The sequence below is a fragment of the Oncorhynchus mykiss genome, chromosome 6, assembly GCF_013265735.2.
Source record: "Oncorhynchus mykiss isolate Arlee chromosome 6, USDA_OmykA_1.1, whole genome shotgun sequence".
NCBI lineage: Eukaryota > Metazoa > Chordata > Actinopteri > Salmoniformes > Salmonidae > Oncorhynchus > Oncorhynchus mykiss.
In genome coordinates this window covers 34,329,001-34,353,718 of record NC_048570.1, presented here as the reverse complement: position 1 = coordinate 34,353,718, position 24,718 = coordinate 34,329,001, and the positions used below count along the sequence as shown (strand labels likewise).

General features: G+C 42.3%; 1 protein-coding gene across 1 annotated transcript in view; it reads left to right on the top strand.

Moving 5' to 3' along the window:
* Nucleotides 1–22,537, top strand: part of piwil2 (piwi-like RNA-mediated gene silencing 2) — a 35,308-nt gene extending 12,771 nt beyond the window's left edge. Inside the window, 13 exon segments of the mRNA NM_001124242.2 lie at nucleotides 182–370; nucleotides 2,158–2,242; nucleotides 2,460–2,552; nucleotides 2,939–3,079; nucleotides 10,290–10,403; nucleotides 10,878–11,066; nucleotides 11,457–11,558; nucleotides 12,385–12,501; nucleotides 13,673–13,761; nucleotides 14,117–14,222; nucleotides 20,411–20,664; nucleotides 21,144–21,251; nucleotides 21,460–22,537. Of these exon segments, the coding sequence (NP_001117714.1) occupies nucleotides 182–370; nucleotides 2,158–2,242; nucleotides 2,460–2,552; nucleotides 2,939–3,079; nucleotides 10,290–10,403; nucleotides 10,878–11,066; nucleotides 11,457–11,558; nucleotides 12,385–12,501; nucleotides 13,673–13,761; nucleotides 14,117–14,222; nucleotides 20,411–20,664; nucleotides 21,144–21,251; nucleotides 21,460–21,616 (1,744 nt within the window). The 3' untranslated portion in view covers nucleotides 21,617–22,537.
* Nucleotides 22,538–24,718: the final 2,181 nt, after the last annotated feature.

The window sequence follows — 24,718 nt, the reverse complement described above, 5'->3', positions numbered from 1 at the left end:
GGTAGAATAAAAAGACAAGTGCGAGTGTTATTCCCTTGTTTTTTTCTTTCATTCTTTTTACTTTGAGGTTTTAAATGGAATGACATGCAGAGTATAAATGGGGTGATTTTCAGGCCAAATTGGGGTGAGTTGCGGGGCCCTGATTGGTAACCTTTGACCTTTTGACCCCTCTCCCATCCAGGAACGTGATCTACCAGCAAAGCAGGGAGAGCTTCCAGGATGAGTGCACCAAAGAGCTGATAGGCAGCATTGTCATCACCCGATACAACAACCGCACCTACCGCATCGACGACATTGAGTGGGGCAAGTCCCCCAAAGACACCTTCACCATGGCCGACGGCTCAACGACCACTTTCGTCGAGTACTACAGGTAAGGCTGGAGAATTGTGTGCATTTGTTATGTAGAGTTCCTCTAGCGTTAGCGCAATAGCATGCTAGCTGTTCCCATAGACTTCCAGTCATTGAGCCAACAACTATCCATTTAAAAGCGCCTCGGCAGGAATGTGTGTGTACACTGCTCAAAAAAATAAAGGTAACACTTAAACAACACAATGTAACTCCAAGTCAATCACACTTCTGTGAATTCAAACTGTCCACTTAGGAAGCAACACTGATTGACAATAAATTTCACATGCTGTTGTGCAAATGGAATAGACAACAGGTGGAAATTATAGGCATTTAGCAAGACACCCCCAATAAAGGAGTGGTTCTGCTAGTGGTGACCAGACCACTTCTCAGTTCCTATGCTTCCTGGCTGATGTTTAGGTCACTTTTGAATGCTGGCGGTGCTTTCACTCTAGTGGTAGCATGAGACAACCCACACAAGTGGCTCAGGTAGTGCAGCTCATCCATGCGAGCTGTGGCAAGAAGGTTTGCTGTGTCTGTCAGCGTAGTGTCCAAAGCATGGAGGCGCTACCAGGAGACAGGCCAGTACATCAGGAGACGTGGAGGAGGCCGTAGGAGGGCAACAACCCAGCAGCAGGACCGCTACCTCCGCCTTTGTGCAAGGAGGAGCACTGCAAGAGCCCTACAAAATGACCTCCAGCAGGCCACAAATGTGCATGTGTCTGCTCAAACTGTCAGAAACAGACTCCATGAGGGTGGTATGAGGGCCCGATGTCCACAGGTGGGGGTTGTGCATACAGCCCAACACCGTGCAGGACGTTTGGCATTTGCCAGAGAACACCAAGATTGGCATATTCGCCACTGGTGCCCTGTGCTCTTCACAGATGAAAGCAGGTTCACACTGAGCACGTGACAGACGTGACAGTGTCTGGAGACGCCGTGGAGAACGTTCTGCTGCCTGCAACATCCTCCAGCATGACCGGTTTGGCAGTGGGTCAGTCATGGTGTGGGGTGGCATTTCGTTGGGGGGCTGCATAGCCCTCCATGTGCTCGCCAGAGGTAGCCTGACTGCCATTAGGTACCGAGATGAGATCCTCAGACCCCTTGTGAGACCATATGCTGGTGCGGTTGGCCCTGGGTTCCTCCTAATGCAAGACAATGCTAGACCTCATGTGGCTGGCGTGTGTCAGCAGTTCCTGCAAGAGGAAGGCATCGATGCTATGGACTGGCCTGCCCGTTCCCCAGACCTGAATCCAATTGAGCACATCTGGGACATCATGTCTCGCTCCATCCACCAACGCCATGTTGCACCACAGACTGTCCAGGAGTTGGCGGATGCTTTAGGCCAGGTCTGGGAGGAGATCCCTCAGGAGACCATCCGCCACCTCATCAGGAGGATGCCCAGGCGTTGTAGGGAGGTCATACAGGCACGTGGAGGCCACACACACTACTGAGCCTCATTTTTGACTTGTTTTAAGGACATTACATCAAAGTTGGATCAGCCTGTAGTGTGGTTTTCCACTTTAATTTTGAGTTTGATTCCAAATCCAGACCTCCATGGGTTGATAAATTTGATTTCCATTGATCATTTTTGTGTGATTTTGTTAGCACATTCAACTACGTAAAGAAAAAAGTATTTAATAAGAATATTTCATTCATTCAGATCTAGGATGTGTTATTTTAGTGTTCCCTTTAATTTTTTGAGCAGTGTATGAAGAAAATTCCATATTTTTTTGCAGCGGTGGCCACTGCTGCTAAACGAATATAGGGGAAAACCTGTCTATTTGAACTTTTTTCCTATAATCTGAACAGCAAAAACTATGGCATCACCATAAAAGAGATGGACCAACCCATGCTTATCCATCGACCCAAAGAAAGGTCCAAGCCTGGGGGAAAGGTAAAACTTTCCTCACACACCCAACTACCCTGTAACAAAGTACTTGTCTGTATCCTTGTAACAAAATGACACCTTGTGGCTTCAGTTTGCATTCATTACGTCTTTGTTCTACTGTCACACATGCTTTGTAGATAGTCATTTGAGTTTTTGAGTTGGAGCCATTTTCTCCATAAAATACAATATACATTATATTTAATTGTGTGTTTTTGTCTTACAGCAAGTCATAACCGGCGAGATCCTGCTTCTGCCAGAGCTCTCCTTTATGACTGGAATCCCTGACAAAATGAGAAAGGACTTCCGCGCCATGAAGGTAAAGTCATTGTCGGCAATGAATTCTCCCTGGGGAGTGTTCTATGACATCCACTGTACATGAAGGCAACACAGTTTGTTTTACTCCATGTGTAACTCTGTGTTGTTGTATCTGTCGAACTGCTTTGCTTTATCTTGGCCAGGTCGCAATTGTAAATGAGAACTTGTTCTCAACTTGCCTACCTGGTTAAATAAAGGTAAAATAAAATAAAATAAATAAAAACAGTGATTTGATAGCAATAGTAACCAGCCAATTTTTCTATCAAAGACTTTAGCTGCGCTTGCTTTAGGCAAATTATATTTGTACCCAGAAACGTCACATAGTAACACTGGGGCGGAAAGTCTAGTACTGTATAGATTCTGAAAGTGCCGGTTTTACCGTCCCAGGACTTGACGATGCACATCAATGTGAGTAGTGAGCAGCACACTCACTCCCTGAAGCAGCTCCTGAAGAACATCAACACCAACCCAGAGGCCCAGACAGAACTGGCACGCTGGGGGCTGGAGATCAGTCAAGACATCCTGGTGGTGAGTATACACTGCACAATCAAACAATACATATCATTTATCTCGGAGACAAATTAGTTGTGTAGCTAAAGTCGCACATAGAAAGACACAATTAACATTTATTTATCTGGTGGTGAGTAGGTTGGGGCGGTATTCAGATTTTCTTACCGTTCCTGAACCATACTGGGGTATACGGCAGTGTACACAAGGGGTGCTATTTCTTTCCAATGAGAAAAAAAACAACAGTACAAAAAATAATAAGTCATCAGGAATCTTGATCCAGGAGGGGATTATTTATCTCTGCTGTAACCAAGAAGCTTGATCTGGCATGCTAGCTGCTTACCTTGTAAGTTAGCAAACCAAGTGCATAGCTGGAGCCCTGAGCTGGAGATAATTTATTTGGCGGTATTTCAAAATACCCCAGTATACGGTATACCGCCCAAGCCTAGTGGTGAGTAGGGTGACCACATTCCCGGATTATACGGGACAGTCCCACATTTTGGCCCTTTGTCCGGCGACCAACAAGCATGTCCTCACAGCAACTTGCCCATGCCTTCCCCATTTCTCTTTCATCCAAATCCAGATAGCTGATGTTCTGAAATAGTTGCAAAATCTGGATCCCTACAAGTCAGCTGGGCTAGACAATCTGGACCCTCTCTTTCTAAAATTATCTGCCGCAATTGTTGCAACCCCTATTACTAGCCTGTTCAACCTCTCTTTCGTAATGTCTGAGATCTCTAAGATTGAAAGCTGCCGCGGTCATCCCCCTCTTCAAAGGGGGTGACACTCTAGACCCAAATTATTAGACCTCTATCTATCCTACCCTGCCTTTCTAAGGTCTTCGAAAGCCAAGTTAACAATTGGATCACCAACCATTTCGAATCCCACCGTACCTTCTCCTCTATGCAATCTCTTTTACGAGCTGGTCATGGGTGCACCTCAGTCACGCTCAAGGTCCTAAACGATATCTTAACCGTCATCGATAAAACAATGCTGTGCAGCCGTATTCATTGACCTGGCCAAGGCTTTCGATTCTGTCAATCACCACATCCTCATCGGCAGACTCGACAGCCTTGGTTTCTCAAATGATTGCCTCGCCTGGTTCACCAACTACTTCTCTGATAGAGTTCAGTGTGTCAAATCGGAGGGTCTGTTTTCCGGGCCTCTGGCAGTCTCTATGGGGGTGCCACAGGGTTCTATTCTTCGACCTACTCTCTTCTCTGTATTCATCAATGATGTCGCTCTTGCTGCTGGTGAGTCTCTGATCCACCTACGCAGATGACACCATTATGTATACTTCTGGCCCTTCTTTGGACACTGTGTTAACAACCCTCCAGGCGAGCTTCAATGCCATACAACTCTCCTTCCGTGGCCTCCAACTGCTCTTAAATATAAATGCATGCTCTTAAACCGATCTCTGCCGGGCACCTGCCCGCCAGTCCAACATCACTACTCTGGACGGCTCTGACTTAGAATATGTGGACAACTACAAATAACTAGGTGTCTGGTTAGACTGTAAACTCTCCTTCTAGACTTACATCAAACATCTCCAATCCAAAGTTAAATCTAGAATTGGCTTCCTATTTTGTAACAAAGCATCCTTCACTGGTCCCCAAACATACCTTTGTAAAACTGACCATCCTATCAATCCTCGACTTCGGCGATGTCATTTACAAAATAGCCTCCAATACCCTACTCAATAAATTGGATGCAGTCTATCACAGTGCCATCTGTTTTGTCACCAAAGCCCCATACACTACCCACCACTGTGATCTGTGTGCTCTCGTTGGCTGGCCCTCGCTTCATATTCGTCGCCAAACCCACTGGCTCCAGGTCATCTATAAGTCTTTGCTAGGTAAAGCCCCGCCTTATCTCAGCTCACTGGTCACCATAGCAGCACCCACCCGTAGCACTCGCTCCAGCAGGTACATTTCACTGGTCACCCCCAAAGCCAATTCCTCCTTTGGCCGCCTTTCCTTCCAGTTCTCTGCTGCCAATGACTGGAATGAATGGCAAAAATCACTGAAGCTGGAGTCTCATATCTCCCTCTCTAACTTTAAGCACCAGCCGTCAGAGCAGCTCAAAGATCATTGCACCTGTACAAAGCCCATCTGTAAATAGCCCATCCAACTACCTCATCCCATATTGTTATAAAAAAAAATGTTTTGCTCCTTTGCACCCCCCTATCTCTAATTACGCTTTCATCTTCTGCACATCTATCACACCAGTGTTTAATTGCTAAATTGTAATTACTTCGCCACCATGCCCTATTTAAATGAAGGTGATTTTTTATTTTTTTTTGCAATCAATTCATACACCACAAATTTGGAGAGAAAAAGGTCCAAAAAGGTCCATATTTCAGTCAGACAATACTACCCGTCTTTTGCAGTCACGTTGCGTTTATGAAAACATACACTATATATACAGATGTGTGTGGACAGCCCTTCAAATTAGTGGATTTGGCTGTTTCATTGCTGACAGGTGTATAAAATTGAGCACACAGCCATGCAATCTCCATAGACAAACCATTGCCATCTTTCCAACAAGTCAGTTCGTAAAATCTCTGCACTGCTAGAGCGGTCTCCCTGTCAACTGTAAGTGCTGTTAATGTGAAGTGGAAACATCAATGGCTCAGCCGCGAAGTAGTAGGCCACATAAGCTCACAGAATGCTGAAGCACATAGTGTGTAAAAATGGTCTTTCTTCAGTTGCAACACTAACTACCGAGTTCCAAATTGCCTTGAAGCAACGTCAGCACAAGAACTGTCGGAAGCATAATGAAATTGGTTTCCATGGCCAAGCTGCCGCACACAAGCCTAAGATCACCAGGCGCAATGCAGTTCGAATGATGAATCTGGGTTTGACAGATTCCAGGAGAACGCTACCTGCCTGAATGTCTAGTGCCCACAGTAACGTTTGGTGGAGGAGGAGGCCCTTTCCTGTTTCAGCAAGACAATGCCCCTGTGCACAAAGCGAGGTCCATACAGAAATGGTTTGTCGAGATCGGTGTGGATGAACTTGACTGGACTGCATAGAGCCTTGACTTCAACCCTATCGAACACCTTTGGGATAAATTGGAACACCGACTGTGTGCCAGGCCTAATCGCCCAACATCAGTGCCCGACCTCACTAATGTTTTTGTGGCTGAATGGAAGCAAGTCCCTGCAGCAATGTTACAACATGTAGTGGAAAGCCTTTCCAGAAGAGTGGCGGCTATTATAGCAGCAAAGGGGGGACCAACTCCATATTAATGCCCATGATCTTGTAATGAGCTGTTCGTCAACCAATCATATTTCTCTAATCCTTTCGGGCTAAATTCCAGCTAAACTTGGAGAAGACAGGCTTAACTACTATAAAAAAAAAATCTGCTTCTGAAGATGTACGGTCATTTCGTCAAACTTGCGAAGCTCTCGTGCTCATTAGTTGCTCTTTCAACATATTTGCTTCTACTTCATTCAATCCTGTTTTAAGTCTAAGTAGATTTTTTAAAATCTACCAGCCACTCAGATTTTTTTACCAGCTAAAATATTTTTTCATAGTTAAGTACAAAAAAACAGATGAGCATGCTTTCGTAAACAAGAAATGTGTTAGTAAGAAGTAATGTAGTGTAATGCTTAATTTCATTTTTTTGTGACCGGAGTCTTTTTAATAATCAAAATATCAATATTCAGATGCCCCTTTAAGGCCGGGAGGTTACCTTCTTAACGTTGCCACTGGAGTCTGTTTGTGTGAGATTTGGAATCTGATTAGGATGTCTGTTCGCTATCAACTGATGCAGTCGACTCCAACGTTTGAAAAACAACTGAAATTGTGAACAAAATCTAAAAAGCCCCAAAAAATAATGAGGACAAAGTCTCACTTAGTAGACTGTCAAGGTAACTAGACCAACTTGTATGCATGTGCCAGTGCCTCAAAATGATTATCACCACTCATTGCGCACATCTCCTATGCAAGGCAGTTTATGCTCGAGATGAGAAAGGATTTGTATTTCTTTGTGCAATTAGCAGCTATGAAACAAAATGGCAGGAATACTTAAACAGCTACCGCAGCATTGTTCTAACTCGCACGTGCTCATACTTTTGACAATTTTTATTTGCGAATGTAATGCTCTCAATGTAGAGCCCTTCAAATTGACCACCCACCAACGTGGCTGGTGAAATAGACATTCTTACCCGCCAATAACTAAACCTACCCACATTTGGCAGATGTTCATTTTATGCCTTGGTATAACGTCACTGTTAACCCAAAAACACCACCACATTTCTTATACGATTTTAGAAAAAATGTGTAATGTGGCCAAAACTCAACAGTACGGACCACTAGGCAGAATATGCTTTGATTGAAACAAAATATAGGGAGGCTATATACTTTAACACCATCTACTACACTGACCCGCAATGTCCCGCAAAATCATCTTGTTGTCACGCTTTTGGGTATTTTAAATGTGGTCACCCTAGTGGTGAGACTCCACACAGCTCATTACATAATGGACAACATTCTCACTCACACATTTTTCAAAAATGGCCGGGTACTGGATCGTTGTTAGTGAAATCCATGGACGGTAAATGGACAAGAGGTCAGTCTTGTGTTAAATTAAATTCACAGTTTATGATTACTATGAAATGTAATGAAGTTATTCTGGTCCTTAATCACTTGCTATGGTTAGATCTATTGGGCTTGTCCTGTATGCAGAAAGGTTCCCAGCACAGCTCCCAGGGTCCACGTTGAAGCTGAGTTTAGCCTTCGAAAAACAACTTAGAACTGTGAAAAACAGGGCAACATTTAAACGTTGTTGTCCTCCATGAATGATGTAGCGCCCCCCTTGGGCCAATCAGTGTAATTTTGTAAATGGTGGATCTCTATGGCAAGACCCAACTTTCGTCAAAATCGGGCCAGTGGTGTCTGAGATTGCAATGGTCAGCTAGACATATATCCCTGAGCACGTGTGCCATATTTCATCTCACTGAATAAAACAGATCAAGAGATATAAGCATGTGCCTGTTATAACACCACCGTGTTGTCGATATGAATGTTTTTTGCATATGTTGAGTCTTGACAGTGTTTGCAACTTGTGTACCAAATGTTGTTTTAGTACAAATATCCTTGACTGATTTATGTGCCAGACCACACTCATGCTGTTTTAGGTACTAGCCTGGCAAGGATTACATTGAGACCTTTGTCCATAGATGCCACATCAAGTTTCGTGCAGATTGATCATTCGGTGCCATAAGAGTAGTGTTTTAAGTGTGTTTAAAAAAAAAAAAAAAACGTTTTCAATTCCATCATTTCGCACCTTATGGGACCCTGAGGAAAACGTGTTCCTTGTGAGGAGAGGGACCTATGTACCGAATTTCATGACTTTCGGGCGTGACCTTTCAGATTTAGCATTTTCAATCGCTTGTTATAGCACCACCAATCAGAGTAATTTTGGACATAGATGGATCCAGTCCCCACCCTGATTTTCATCTTGGGGACAAACAGCTTCTCCCTTAATGTTTACCCACAAGAGCATATCATAAATTGTCTAAAACCTGCTTTTAAAAGTTAAGTAATTAAAAGCAATTCCCAGGGGTGAATCTCAGTTGATTATCAATTTGCAGTGACCTGCTTGCATCTCCTAATGGGTTAGAATAGCTCTTAATAGGTTAAAAAGTCTCCTAAAATACCTGGTGAGTTAATCAGACTCAAGGGTAAAGAATGTTTTTATACAGAGCTCTTACCCTGACTCCTTAACCACGGTAGTATATATCCACTACTCTCCGACTACTAAAAAGTAGTCAAGTAATAAAAGCAATTCCCAGGAGTAAACCTCAGTTGATAAGCAAGATAGTGTTTTCCACTAGCACCGGCTGTCGGGCTATACAGCCGATTACGGACTCATTTTCAGCTGGCTACTTTTTCCACTTAAATTAAAAGGCAACTTTTCAATTCTCTTCAGACAAAAAGTCATGCTATTTGTATTTGAGCAAAATTAATGACCGTTCATTCAAGCACCACCACGCTCCCGCGAGTCCCAAATACCTGAGCATACATGTTGATGCCTTCACACAGCACATGCGAGCTGTCTTGAGCAAAAAGCGCCCCATAAATCTACTCACTGAGCTTATTTATTTTAGGGAAAGTGATTTACAGAAGTAAATCTTCAATAGTGAACATACTAGCAATATGATGGCTACTGTGGATAGATACAAAAATAAAAACTACAAAAAGATGCCTAGCATTAGTATTGGCTAGCCTACTGTAGCCATGTAGATATCTATTTTGGAATGTTTGTCTTAGAGGCAGTGTTCTATTTTCAAATCTTCTCAAAATGACATGCTTTTGAAGCAAAAATGTATGCAATTAATACAACGTGATTCTAAAGAATAGAGTAGACTTGTATTGCTAAATTATTACATAGCATCTTAATACATATCATAATAACCAAATATAGCCTATTAATAGCTGAATATAGAGCGAAAGCATGCTATAGGTCCTGCATGACCCCAATGCATTTAAGAACTATACCATGTCTGGGCCAGTGAAAGTGATGTTCGGGCCAGTAGATTTTTTTTGGTGCAACTGGCCCGGTAACGTAGTTATGTCCAAGGTATCGCATTGGTGCAAGTTAACCAAAGATCTCATTTGTATTTCCGATATGCAGTCCATCAGGATTTGCCAGACAGTGGCGTTTTTAAGTGAGTAACTCGTCAGTAGCCTACCGAATCGCATCGGTAAGACGTTCATTTGGCTTCCTAATTTGCATACTGGTATGCTTTTTAGCAATTAAATGCAGATAAATTGTTGAAAAAATTTGAAGATGGTGAATTCTCCTCACTACAGGAACAATAGGTAGGCTAGTCAAGAGTGGTTCAAAATATGATAAAAGAAAATGGATTGAATGGTTCTAATGATACTTATCTGGGATTTTCTGATTTTACCTGTATTTCAGATAGCTGAGAAAATGCCTCTTAAAAGCCTGTGGAAGTCAGCAGACTCTTACAGGATTATTTAAATGCACAGTGCAGTCAAATACATTTTCCCTGTGTTTTATATAATATTGTACAAGAGCTGATTTTAAAATAAAAATGTGATCAGTGTTATTTTGTGATAGTTGCTGGACTACAATCTAGCATCAGAATGAGCAGAGGCCACCAAAATAGAGCTTGTTTGGCAAAAATGGGGGGTCGGGGGGGCCTATTTCTTTTACACACACACACACGCTAACTTGAACTATTCTCTGTTCCCTCCAGACTATAGGAAGAATTCTGCCTCTGGAGACCATCTGTCTGCAGTCAGTGTCCTTTGTCACCGGAGCTGATGTCAGCTGGTCCAGGGAGGTTATCAGGGATGCTTCTATCAGTTGTGTGAGTCTCACGGTCAAAGGGTCAAGTACAGCACACTAATGATGTCAGGGGAATGACTAGCTTACTATAATTTGTGTCTGTATTGCAGTCTGTTTTAGTTTTGATTTAAGGATTTCAGTCTCCTCCTCCTACTTTAAATGTTTTGATTTAGTTGAAGAAAAATAAACTGAGGAATCAAGAAATCAGCCTGGCTCTGGCCAATCATAGTGCACTATATGGGGCGGCAGAGTAGCCTAGTGGTTAGAGTGTTGGACTAGTAACCGAAAGGTTGCAAGTTCAAATCCCCGAGCTGACAAGGTAAAAATCTGTCGTTCTGCCCCTGAACCAGCAGTTAACCCACTGTTCCTAGGCCGTAATTGAAAATAAGAATTTGTTCTTAACTGACTTGCCTAGTAAGGTAAAATAAAAAAAATATAGGGAATAATGCCATTTCAGGCTCACACTTTCTCTGGCCTGTTCTGTTTTTTCTCTCAGATCCCCATGAACTGCTGGGCCATTTTCTATCCTCGGCGCTGTGCTGAGCAGGCCGAGGAGCTAGTGTCCTGCTTTGGGAAGGTGGCCGGACCTATGGGCCTGAGGCTGGATCGGCCCATCCGCGTGGAGCTGAAGGACGACCGCACCGAGACCTACGTCAAGAGCATCCACTCCCAGCTTACTAGTGAGGTAGGACATGACACTACTGCCTCTGAGCACCTTAGAACAGTCTTTTTTTGTGATCAATTGTTGTTATTGAGTCACAGAAGCTGTATAGGCCATGAAGAGAAATACAGTATAAATGTTCTGAATATCTTCCCAACCCCTCTTACACCCCAAACCTTTGAGCCTACTTCAAACATTTGACTAGTAAAAATGTGGAAGTTAGTTTGTTTCTCGAATGTATCTCAACTTTGTGGTTATTTCTATGATGCTGTTTGAGTTATTCACATCAGTAATACATAAACACTGGTGGTAGGGAGATTTGTCCTTTCATTCTAAAGCGCTTTGATGTGGAAAAGCGCTATATAAATCCTATTAATTATGAATCTATTATTTTTACCGTGGCCCATTTTTCAGCCCAATGTGCAGTTGGTAGTGTGCATCATGACAGGCAACAGAGACGACCTCTACAGTGCCATCAAGAAGCTGTGCTGCGTCCAGAGTCCCGTGCCCTCTCAGGTTAACTCTGCCACACCTCCAGACAATTCACTATTGATCTTCATTTAGCCAGGATTGTCCACTCTGCATCAAACACACAACATACAGTAAATGTACAAATAACATGGCTAGGTGCCAGCACTGTTTTTCTTAACCTACACCTCGGCAGTGGTAGAAAAAGTTGTCAAAGTTGAGAAAAAGTAAAGATACCTTAATTGGAAATTACTCAAGTAAAACTCACCCAGTAAAATACTACGTAAGTAAAAGTCTAATTATTTGGTTTTAAATATACTTAAGTATCATAAGTAAATGTAATTGCTGAAATATGCTTAAATATCAAAAGTAACGTATGCATCATTTCAAGTTCCTTATATTAAACAAACCAGACGGCAATATATATCTATTTTTTTAATGTACGGATAGCCAGTGGCAAACTCCCAACACTCGGGCATAATTTACAGACGACGCATGTGTGTTTGCTGAGTCCGCCAAATCACATGCAGTATGGATGACCAGGGTTGTTCTCTTAATAAGTGAGTTAATTATCCTGTCCTGCTAATCATCAAAATCTAACGAGTACTTCTGGGTGTCAGGGGAAAGTGTATAGAGTATATAGTACATTATTTTCTTTAAGTGTGAAGTAAAAGCAAAAGTTATATAAATGTAAAGTCGAGAGACCCATAAAAACTGCTTAGGTAGGGCTACTTTACACCACTGTAACTCAGGTCCTATAAGATCTGTGAATACTAAAGGTGTAAGTTTCAGGGAAAGAGGCAAGGAACCAAAAGGTTTATCAACTGCCTAAAGCAAAGGTTAATCTAAAATGTACATTTCTTTGGCTTTGTAGGCCATTAACGTCCGGACCATCTCCCAACCCCAAAAGCTGAGGAGTGTAGCCCAGAAAATCCTGCTGCAGATGAACTGCAAACTGGGAGGAGAGCTGTGGACTGTGAACGTCCCTCTGGTTAGTGATATATTTTTCTCTACTGGTAAGATTTTGGCTGATGTTGACCATGTTTGGGTGTAGGGATGCTATGTGTCCACTAGATGGAGACAGTGAGACATGCAAGTCAGAATTATAGCTTTGCATAAGATAAAGCGAGACACAATCAGGAATTCAGAACAAGTCACAAATACCTTATTTTATAGTGTAATGTACAAAATGAACACCAATTTACCCACAAAGAAAGTGACACACAAATGCCAAGGGGATAATATAAAACAAGTAGAGTTTATAATGCAAAATTACTTTCTCAGTAAGCAGTCTGAAGAGGTAAGAGGTTTTATTTTTGTCAAGTCAGCTGTTTAAAAAATGTACTTGCAACTCACGGTTCTGGTAAAGGCAGGGCCCCTCATTTTACTATTTTGGAGGGGGGACCGGAGGAGAGATGTGACCAGGATTGTGTGTGTTGCCATCGACAGCTACAGGTTGTAGGACCCTATAAAATTCTTGTTGCGGAAAACGTGGATGGAATCCAGACATTAAAACGGAAGTCAAAATATTCCAAAAGTATTGAATGTATTATCATAAAACATGAATAATATGCACCAGTGATTTGTATTTTCTTTCAACTTTCTGAGGAGGCAACAGCACAGGAATGCCCTGGCTCTGACTGCACAGGAATGCCCCTGTGTGCGTTTGTCTACCACTTTGTGTTGCTGTTAGCGATGATGCTAACTGAATGACAACCGTCTTCTGGTAGATCGAAAGGCTTTCCCTAAACCTTCTCAATTAAATGTAACTACGAATTAGCCTATTCCCACCTGACAGAAGGATATCATGATTATTTGCATCGATCCATTGGCCATTTGTTTAGCAAATTCTGCAATCACATGAGCGCTACAGAAACATCAGTAACAATGCTAACCAAACAATGGTCTCTGGCTGATGTGCAGTTGATTTAAAGGGTAACTACACCCTAAAATCTACATTTCTCAACCTTAACCTCAAAAGTGGTCTCTTGAGGTGGTTTAAGCGTTGTTGTGGACTTAGAACATCCAATTTGGTTGTTTTTCTATTAAACAGAAGGGGGGTTGTCAATAAGTGATTGAATTCAAATGGATTTATCCAGCTGTTAGATTTCCTGTTTTAGTTTAGTGTTTTTAGCGCCTGTCTTTGCTTTACATTTTAACAGAAACATCTGATGGTGATTGGAGTGGATGTCCATCACGACACCAGCAAAAAGAACAGATCAGTCATGGGCTTCGTCGCCAGCCTGAATAGGTAAACACGCCCCCTAAAAGACACACTGCACAGTAACATATCAGTGAATGAAATTAACTTACTTGATGGCTTTTCTGAGTAATTATGGTTGTATCCCAAATGGCACCCTATTCCCTATATCAGGGATGGGCAAATTTAATGGGAGTGGGGGCAACAAAAAATCTGAACTGATGAGGGGCCACAGTGGCTCGTGGTTATGTGTACCCACACATGCAGTCAGAGCCAGACCTAGCCTTTTGGGGTTTAGATGGCTACCCTATGTAGTGTACTACTTTTTACCAGGCCCCAAAGGGTGCACTATATAGGCTGTTATTTGGGATTCAACCTATGACATTTCCTCCTATTCCTCACCCAGCCTGCTGACTAGGTGGTACTCCAGAGTGACCTTCCAGATGCCCAACGAGGAGATCATCAACGGGTTCAGAGTGTGTCTGCTGGCTGCACTGCAGAAATACTATGAGGTGACTTTTAAAATAGGCCTTTTATTTATTTTTAACACAGTGTACTAAAGGCCTTTCAGCCCAGCCTGGGATTTGTTTTATATATATACACTACCGGTCAAAGGTTTTAAACACCTACTCATTCAAAGGTTTTTCTTTATCTTTACTATTTTCTACGTTGTAGAATAATAATAATGGAATCATGTAGTAACCAAAAATTTGTTAAACAAATCAAAATATATTTTATATTTGCGATTCTTCAAATAGCCACTCTTTGCCTTGATGACAGCTTTGCACACTCTTGGCATTCTCTCAACCAGCTTCACTTGGAATGCTTTTCCAACAGTCTTGAATGAATTCCCAAATATGCTAAGCACTTGTTGGCTGCTTTTCCTTCACTCTGCGGTCCTACTCATCCCAAACCATCTCAATATCGTTGAGGTCAGGGTGATTGTGGAGGCCAGGTCATCTGATGCAGCACTCCATCACTCTCCTTCTTGGTCAAATAGCCCTTACACAGCCTGGAGGTGTGTTGGGTCATTGTCCTGTTGAAAAACAAATGATAGTCCCACTAAGCCCAAACCAAATGGGATGGCGTAACGCTTCAGAATGCTGTGGTAGCCATGCTGGTTAATTGTGCCTTGAATTCTAAATAAATCACAGACGATGTCATCAGCAAAGCACCATAACACCACCTCCTCCCATGCTTTACGGTGGGAAATACACATGCGGAGATCATCCGTTCACCCACACCGTGTCTCACAAAGACACGTGGTTGGAACCAAAAATATCCAATTTGGACTCCAGACCAAAGGACACATTTACACCGGTCTAATGTCCATTGCTCGTGTTTCTTGGGTCAAGCAAGTGTCTTCTTATTGGTGTCCTTTAGTAATGGTTTCTTTGCAGCAATTCGATCATGAAGGTCTGATTCACACAGTCTCCTCTGAACAGTTGATGTTGAGATGTGTATGTTACGTGAAACATTTATTTGGGCTGGAATTTCTGAGGCTGGTAACTCTAATGAACTTATCCTCTGCAGCAGCGGTAACTCTGGGTCTTTCTTTCCTGTGGCGGTCCTCATGAGCCAGTTTCATTATAGCGCTTGATGGTTTTTGTGACTGCACTTCAAGAAACGTTCAAAGTTTTAGAAATATTCTGTGTTGACTGACCTTAATGTCTTAAAGTAATGATGGACTGTCATTTCTCTTTGCTTATTTGAGCTGTTCTTGCCATAATATGGACTTGGTCTTTTACCAAATAGGGTTATCTTCTGTATACCCCCCTACCTTGTCACAAAACAACTGATTGGCTCAAACGCACTAAGAAGGAAAGAAATTCCACAAATGAACTTTTAACCTCTCTAGGGTAGGGGGCAGCATTTGGAATTTTGGATGAAAAGCATGCCCAAATTAAATGGCCTGCTACTCGGACCCGGAAGATATGATATGCATATAACTGGTAGATTTGGATAGAAAACACTCAAAAATTTCCAAAACTGTTAGAATTGTGTCTGTGAGTATAACAGAACTGATTTAGCAGGCGAAAACCTGAGAAAAATCCATTCAGGAAGTAGTTATTTTTTTGGTTTTGTAGATTTCTATTCAATGCCATTACAGTATCCATTGACTTAGGACTCCATTTGTAGTTTTTATTCCTTCCACTAGATGTCAACAGTCTTTAGAAATTGTTTCAGGCTTGTATTCTTATAAATGAGGGAGTAAGTCCAATCTGAACGAGAGGACCCTAACGTGACGCAGAGTTTTTTCAGGCGCATGTGCATTTCTTGTTTACCTTTTATATTGACGACGTTATTGTCCAGTTGAAATATTATAGATCATTTAGGTTAAAAAACAACCTGAGGGTTGAATATAAACATCGTTTGACATGTTTCTATGAACTTTACGGCTACAATTTGGATTTTTTTGTCTGATTGTTTTGACTGAGTTTGAGTCACGGACTGAGTTTGTGGATTACTGAAGAAAAAGTTCTAACAAAACGGAAGTTTTTGGATATAAAGAGACTTCATCGAACAAAAGGAACATTTATTGAGTAAATTAATGTCTTCTGATTAACACCATATGAAGATCATCAACGGTAAGGGATTCATTGTATCTCTATTTCTGAGTTTTGTAACGCTTCTGCTTGGCTGGTTACTGTTTGTAATAATTTGTCATCCGGGCTATGTTCTGGGCTAGGTATGTTCTGGGCTAGGTATGCTTTCGCCGAAAAGCATTTTATAAATAAGACACTGGTTGGATTAACAAGAAGTTAATCTTTAAACCTATGTAAAATATGTTTTGTTTTCTGAATTTTTATAATGAGCATTTCTGTAATTGAATTTGGCGCTCTGCAACCTCACTGGATGTTGGCCAGATGGGACGCTAGCGTCCCACATACCCTAGAGAGGTTAAGAAGGCACACCTGTTAATTGAAATGCATTCCAGGTGACTACCTCATGAAGTTGGTTGAGAGAATGCCAAGAGTGTGCAAAGCTGTCACGGCAAAGGGTGGATAATTTGAAGAATATCAAATACAAAATATATTTTGATTTGTTTAACACTTTGTTGGTTACTGCATGATTCCATATGTGTTATTTCATAGTTTTGATGTGTTCACTGTCATTCTACAATTTAGAAAATAGTCAAAATAAAGAGAACCCCTTGAATGATTAGGTGTTCTAAAACTGTTGTGTGTTCTCAAATCTAGTTACAGTAAAATAAAAATAGTTTTTACTGGCAGTGGGCATGGGTCTTTTCAATAAATAATGGTTCAGTCTTTTTGCTCTTTATCTATGGACGCGACCCAGTCGTTCATTATAAATGTTCCGTTGCCATATTGGCTGTCAACGTTCTTATCCATTGCTTGCTAGCTAGCCAACTACAGCTAACTTAGTCACATCAAAAAGTGCAGCCAGAATGACAGCAAAGTAGCTGCATTTGGGTAAGCTGTTTTTTAGTGACATTATTTTGGATACATCCATAACAATGGAAAATGTGCTCACTTGTCAGGACACTGTTGTTTAGAGGAGCTAGCCACAACACAGCTAACACACTTAACTTCAAACTGAAGCTGGAAAGACAGCAAACTACCTGCACTTCGTTCCGTTTTACCTTTTTTCAATTTACATTACTTATATCTGTAAAAATGATGCCAGCTGATTCATGATTTCGACTGGTCTGTCTCATCCCAACTCCTGACACGTTCATTACTATGGGGACAGCTGGAGATTGAATTTGTAAATTGAATGTTAGTACTAACTAAATGTTAGTTTGAGATGTCTAGATGTTTTTTTTTATAGAGGAGATCAAGTTTATAAATTGCCTGGCTGGTTTGATGAGACAATGGATTGCGCAGTCAGATGGAACAGTAAAGTAAATAGTAAATAGGATTTTTACGTCATAGATTTAGCCGGTGGTAACTTATGGAATAGATACCTGGAATGCCGTTTTTAACCAATCAAGATTAGACCCACCTGTTGTATAGTGTTATATAATTATATAATTGTACATATAGGGCCTATTATAAACTGGGTGGTTTGCGCCCTGAATGCTGATTGGATGACAGCTGTGGTATACCAGACCGTATACCACAGGTATGACAAAACATGTATTTTTCTTGCTCTAATTGCGTTGGTAACCAGTTTATAATAGCAATAAGGCACCTCAGGGATTTGTGGCATATGGCCAATATACCACGGATAAGGGCTGTATCCAGGCACGTCTTGTGTCATGCATAAGAACAGCCCTTAGCCGTGGTATATTGGCCATGTACCACACCTCCTCGTGCCTTATTAAATATAGAATCTAATTTATTTATATAGCCCTTCTTACATCAGCTGATATCTCAAAGTGCTGTACAGAAACCAGGTGGTGTAGAAGCACGGTGGCTAGGAAAAACTCCCTAGAAAGGCTAAAACCTAGGAAAAAACCTAGAGGAACCAGGCTATGAGGGATGGCCAGTCCTCTTCTGGCTGTGCCGGGTGGAGATTATAACAGTACATGGCCAAGATGTTCAAATGTTCATAAATGACCAGCATGGTCAAATAATAATAATCACAGTAGTTGTTGAGGGTGCAACAAGTCAGCACCCCAGGAGTAAATGTCAGTTGGCTTTTCATAGCTGATCATTAAGAGTATCTCTACCGCTCCTGCTGTCTCTAGAGAGTTGAAAACAGCAGGTCTGGGACAGGTAGCACGTCCAGTGAATAGGTCAGGGTACCATAGCACCAGGCAGAACAGTTGAAACTGGAGCAGCAGCAAGGCCATGTGGACTGGGGACAGCAAGGAGTCATCATTCCAGGTAGTCCTGAGGCATGGTCCTAGGGCTCAGGTCCTCCGAGAGAGAATTAGAGAGAGCATACTTAAATTCACACAGGACACCGGATAAGACCGGAGAAGTACTCCAGAAATAAAAGACTGACCCTAGCCCGCCGACACATAAACTACTGCAGCATAAGTACTGGAGGCTGAGACAGGAGAGGTTGGGAGACACTGTGGCCCCATCCAATGATACCCCCGGACAGGGCCAAACAGGCAGGATATAACCCCACCCACTTTGCCAAAGCACAGCCCCCACACCACTAGAGGGATATCTTCAACCACCAACTTACCATCCTGAGACAAAGCAGAGTATAGCCCACAAAGATCTCCGCCACGGCACAACCCAAGGGGGGCACCAACCCAGACAGGAAGATAACGTCAGTGACTCAACCACTCAAGTGACGCACCCCTCCTAGGGACAGCATGGAAGAGCACCAGTAAGCCAGAACCACCCCTCTCCCTAAAGAGTATAAAAAAGTAGGCCATTACCACTTTAAGAATGAATTATTTACTTGCCAATGCATTAATATTAAAACTATTATTATATTCTGAAATAAGTGAGAATGTGGCCTGACTAAATAGGTTGGATGCATGGGGATTTTTCTGTCGCATATGTGGCCGATACAGGCACACATAATAAAGCCATGAATAGCGGTAGCAATTTTGAATCTCGCCATCGCTTTTTTTTATGAGAAAGTGACCAAAAACCTTTCTTAATGGAAGGATTTGTATGGAAAGCCTAGTTGAAACCAACATTGGATGTTGTCTTCCTCATAATAACAGCACAGGTTTTTACCGCAACAGAGTAGCGCAACGCCATTCAATTGAAGCGGTGGGAAACAAACCAAGGTGGGCACGTCTCACAAAAACGGATAAAACATTTTTTTAGCTCATAATTATAAGGGAACAGGATAACTTATTTGTCTACAATAATTACAATAACTTTTCAAGCATCAAATTGAAGGTAGGCCTATTCCAGTACTTTAATTTCTGAGCTCCAAATTCAGGTTCAATTAGGCTACTTCAAGCCCCTTGCATTGTTTAAAATTGCAGGTGTAGCATTGAAAACAAAATGCATTTGTCATTTTATTTCATTACCAGATCATAATGTGAATAATCCCACTAGGCTATGTAATTTGTCATTATATCCAGAATAATTCATCGGAATAGCGTTGGGTGTTGCGCAATAGTCTTTCCTAGACAATTGCGTGCGGTAGGCTGTGTCCAGAAACATATGAAAACATTAACATATTACCTTGATGCTTTCTGTTAAATCTAGGATATTAGATTTAACGTGGATCCAGGCACAACTGTCTTCACCGGTGTAACGAATGAGACACACATTTTCAGGACATTTTTCCAGCACTTGGACTGTTGCATCCATTTTCACGGCGTAACTAATCAGCTGGACACCAAATGCACATCCAACAAGTATTATGCATAATTGAAGAACCACTTTAATGACAGTATCAATTTTAGGTTTTAAGTATCAAGCGAGGTAAGGCGACTCTTTGATTTAGGGGCATTCGATTTTGCAATCGCATTTATTATTTTGGATTTGTTGAAACTATTTTCAAGTAAGACACAAAATGTTACTGCATTTCCCGGATCTCTTTACAAAAAAACTGTCCTGACAGCTAGATCCAGGATTCTTACAAGTTCAATGTCTAATTTAACTGATTGGGCATGCTTTTCATCTGGATGTGAAAATACCGCCCCCAATCCCAGAGGTTAACTGATTTAATGCTTAATATATGATATAAAGACAACTTTGCCCTCCGTAAATGCAAGGACAGAAGAGTAATGTTTTATGTCACACAAGTATCCTAGTTTTATAGAAAGACCCATATGCTAGTGAAAACTATGCCGTGATTTATGTTTTTCCAGGTGAACCATAACTTCCCGGAGAAGATTGTGGTATATCGGGACGGAGTGTCTGACGGCCAGCTGAAGACTGTGGAGCTGTATGAGATCCCTCAGCTGCTCAAGTGTTTTGAGACGTTCCCTAACTATGAGCCCAAGCTCGCCTTCATCGTGGTACAGAAACGTGTCAGCACCAACCTGTACTCCTGCTCCGGAGACCGCTTTGGAACGCCTCCGCCAGGAACTGTCCTGGACCACACAGTTACCAACAGGGAATGGTTAGTCCTGGCTCTGTCTTTAAGGGATACTTCAGGATTTTGGCAATGTGGCCCTTCATCTACTTCCCCAGAATCAGATGAACTTGTGGATACCATTTTTATGTTAGAGGTAGTTTCGTAAGCCAATGCTAACTAGCATTAGCGCAATGACTAGCATATACCCATAGACTTCTAGTCATTGCACTTAAGCTAGTTGGCATTGTGTCTTGAAACTACCTCAAACTTCATTCATTCTGGACACGAGGCATAAAAATGGTATCCATGAGTTTATCTGACTCTGGGGAAGTAGACAAAATCCTGAAGTATCACTTTAATGGAGCGCAATGCTGGTTCTCTTCCCCTTTCTCCTCCTCTGACCCTATCCATGGGGGGGAATGAACAAGTGCATACTTCAGTGGAGAAGTGGACAGAATAAGGCTTAGGTCATTAGTTTTGTAACGCTTCATCATTTATCAAATTATTTATATTTCTCTCCCCAGGGTTGACTTCTACCTGATGGCGCATCACGTTCGACAGGGCTGTGGCCTGCCTACACACTACATCTCAGTCTACAACACAGCAAACCTCTCCCCAGACCACTTGCAAAGGTAATGTTAGATGTAGAGTGAATTATGCCACAATAAATCTCTAGTTGGCAGTAAGGGCCAAATAGTATCTGCCAGTTTACATAACTCAGTTATTGTTGACTTTATACGTTGGTGGGTGGAGTGGATGCGTCACATGAAAGCCTGTCATTCTTGCAGCATTAACATATAACCTTGTTATAACACAATCTAACCCTTGGTCTCACTCTAGGCTGACCTTCAAAATGTGCCACATGTACTGGAATTGGCCCGGGACTATCCGAGTGCCTGCGCCGTGCAAGTATGCCCACAAACTGGCCTTCCTGTCAGGCCAGTACCTCCACTCAGAGCCAGCTATCCAGCTGGCAGACAAGCTGTACTTCCTCTAATGTGTGCCTCCTTAGCCTCAGCCCCTCTTAGAAGGAGCATACCAGTCTGCACAACAATTAACATGTCGCAACAGAGAAAGCCGTGAAGAAGAAGAAGAAGAATGGAAGGGGGAAAATAAATGAGAAAGGGGGAGGCTTTCACATTGACTTTTGGATCAGATAAAAGCATATTTTTTTTTTAGCAGCCAGTGTTCTAATGGTGTCTGACATAGACCCCCCCCCACCCCCAGGCACTGTTGTCGTAGAAACTGTGTGTCCTATTGCAGGTTGTATGTTGGAATTTAGAAACAATGCTCTGTTTTTAAATTGAATCTATTTTTGCTACATGAAGTAATCCAGCAAGGTATACACTGCCATTATAGAGCATAATTGTCAATGAGAGAAGACCATGATACTCTTAAGATGGCGGCGTATAGATTGTTGGACTACTTCATGTAGCTAATTTAATAATGAAGGATTTCCTAAATTCCAATGTTCCCCCTGTAACTAGCTATGGGAGTTCAGAAAACACTGACTTGAGAATGAAGAAAGTATTGACTAAAGGTTGAGTCAAAGATCCTGATTATGGCTACTGATTACTGCTACACATCAGCTTGTGCATGCCCTCAGACACAAGCTTTCGCTCTGCTGCTGAGGTTCCATTTTACATGGCTAACAGTTTGAGAGTTAAGAAATATAGCTGCTTTCAGTGCTTTGAGGAATGGGAACAAATGTTTATAAAACAAAAAAGAGCCAGTTTTCCACTGTTTGCATGACCCACAGAGACCAGAGGAGATTTTATTTTTGTGAAGTGATAGTGTGAAATTCAAGTCTGTTGTAATTTAATACAACCATGGTGGGTTTTATTTGTGTTGTCCTCTGTTTTGTTGCTCCAGATACATTGCTGTTGCAAATAAAACTGGTGTGTGTATGGGAAGTGTTCTTAAGTTGTTAGTCTTGTCTTTTCTTTCTAGATTTTTTGTGGGGCCATTCCCCAATTGTGCTGCATGTCCAAGTGATCAGAAAGCTTTCAATGAAATTGACTTAGTCTAGTAGACGTGCTGTCCCTTCTCTGTAGTTGTATAGGTAACTAGGCACAGACCAGAACAATCAACAAAGTTATTTGCCATAATGCCGAAAGGTTATTGCTTCGAAAGCTACCGGCAAAAACATGGAAGTCTTTCACTTTGACAGATAATACTGACTGATGATAGATAAATAGCTGGAGGAGAGAAGCTGTCGCTGCATAACTGGACGCATGATTAAGTCACAGGAACTGTAAGGGCTGTTTTTGTTATTTTAATGCCCCAAACACTGAGGGGGGGGGGGGACAGATGGATGGAAATGGCCATGTGATGGAAAATCTGATAGGAATGGAAGATCTGGTGTGACTGAATGATGGCTGAGGGACCAGGCTTTATGTTGCCACAGGGAAAGTGTCTGCCTTGGACCTCTGGTATCTAGTGCGATGGCATGAATCTCTATGGGAGGAGTTGACGTAGGGATTGATCAATACCCCATAGTATGCACAGTAGGCCGGAGGTGTCAGTGGATGGAGCAGGCATGTCGGTGTTTGTAAGGGCGAAGTAAGATCAGTTTCAGGAGCTGAATGAGAAGGTGATGGCTCGGGTGGATATGAGAGGGGATGTGGATAGTATTAATAACTGGGTGAGAACAGCGTTAGTGGGGGAAGCTCCTGAAGCTATACCTAAGAGTTCAGGGAGGAGGAAAGCAGTCCCGTGGTGGACATAGGAGTGTGGGGCAATGGTGAGGAGTAGGAACAGGGCATTTAGAGTACTGAAAAGGACATAACTTCCAACATCTGATTCAGTATAAGCAGTCTCTGGTGAAGAGAACTATTCGTCAGACAAAGAGGTCATGTTGGCTTCGTTTGAAGGGTGACACCTGTGGGAGAAGTGTGGGGGATGATTAAGAGGATTAAGAGGATGAGTGGGGTCAGAAGGGAGTGGGATTATCCAGTGTTGACGAGTGGGAAGGATGTGGCAGTAACAGATGAGAAGGCACTTGTCCATGTGCATAGCTAGGCAAATTTGTCAGAGGAGGGGGAGAGAGAGAACGAGAGAGGTGCATCCTGGAGTGCTGGATAGGAGGATGTAAATGATGTGTTGAATGCACCATTTACAATGGCAGAGGTGAAAAGGCCAAAAGGTAAGGTTGGGTTAACTTCATCTGGGAAAGATGAGATGTACTATGTTATGTTTTCCCATCTTGGTGATGATGCACTTTATAAGGTATTGGTGTTGTACAACAGAGTATGGGAGAAGGGGAAACTACCAGGCAGTTGGAAGGAGACAGTAGTGGTACCAATCCGGAAGCCAGGGAAGGACCTAACAAGGCTAACAGGCTATCTGCCAGTAGCTTTAACATCACATGTATGTAAGATTATGGAACGTATGATTACGAAGTTAACTTAATTCTGGAGAGCTAGTATCACATCAGAGTGGGGGAACTATGGACCCAGTTCTCTGCTTAGAATCAGAGGTCAGGAAGGCTCAGGTGAACTAGGAGACTGTTGTAGCTGTCTATTTTGATGTGGAAAAGGCATATGATATGTGAAAGGAGGAGTTTTAACCGAGCTTGATATTATGAGGGTAGGAGGAAGAACGTACAACTGGATAAAGGATTTCCTGTTTGAAGGTCTATCCAGGTGAGGGTGGGGAAGTCTATCAGGCATCTACCTGGTGGATAACGGTACACCGCAGGGAGCGTGATTAGTCCTATGTTCTCAATTATGTTTACTTACAGTTAAGGACGGATATTGGGAGGTTATTTGCAGAAGATGGGGCCTTATGGAAGAGGGGAAGAAATGTGCCATAGTCAGGAAGGTAAAGGAAACAAGTGATGTAGGTAGAGCGGTGGGAATTAATGTGGGAATTCAGGTTCTCTGTTGCGTAAACTCAGACAGTGTTCTTTAGCAGGAGGAAGGTGGGAGATGAGGTATGCTTGAGGTAATATAGGAAAAACTTGGAGACGATGGCAGTACAGCACGGACTTCATTGAAAAGACTAGATGTCATAACGGGGCAAGGACTTAGACTATGTAGTGGGGCGTTTCGGACCTCCCCAGTATCTGCACTCCCGGTGGAGATGGGGGAAATGCCAT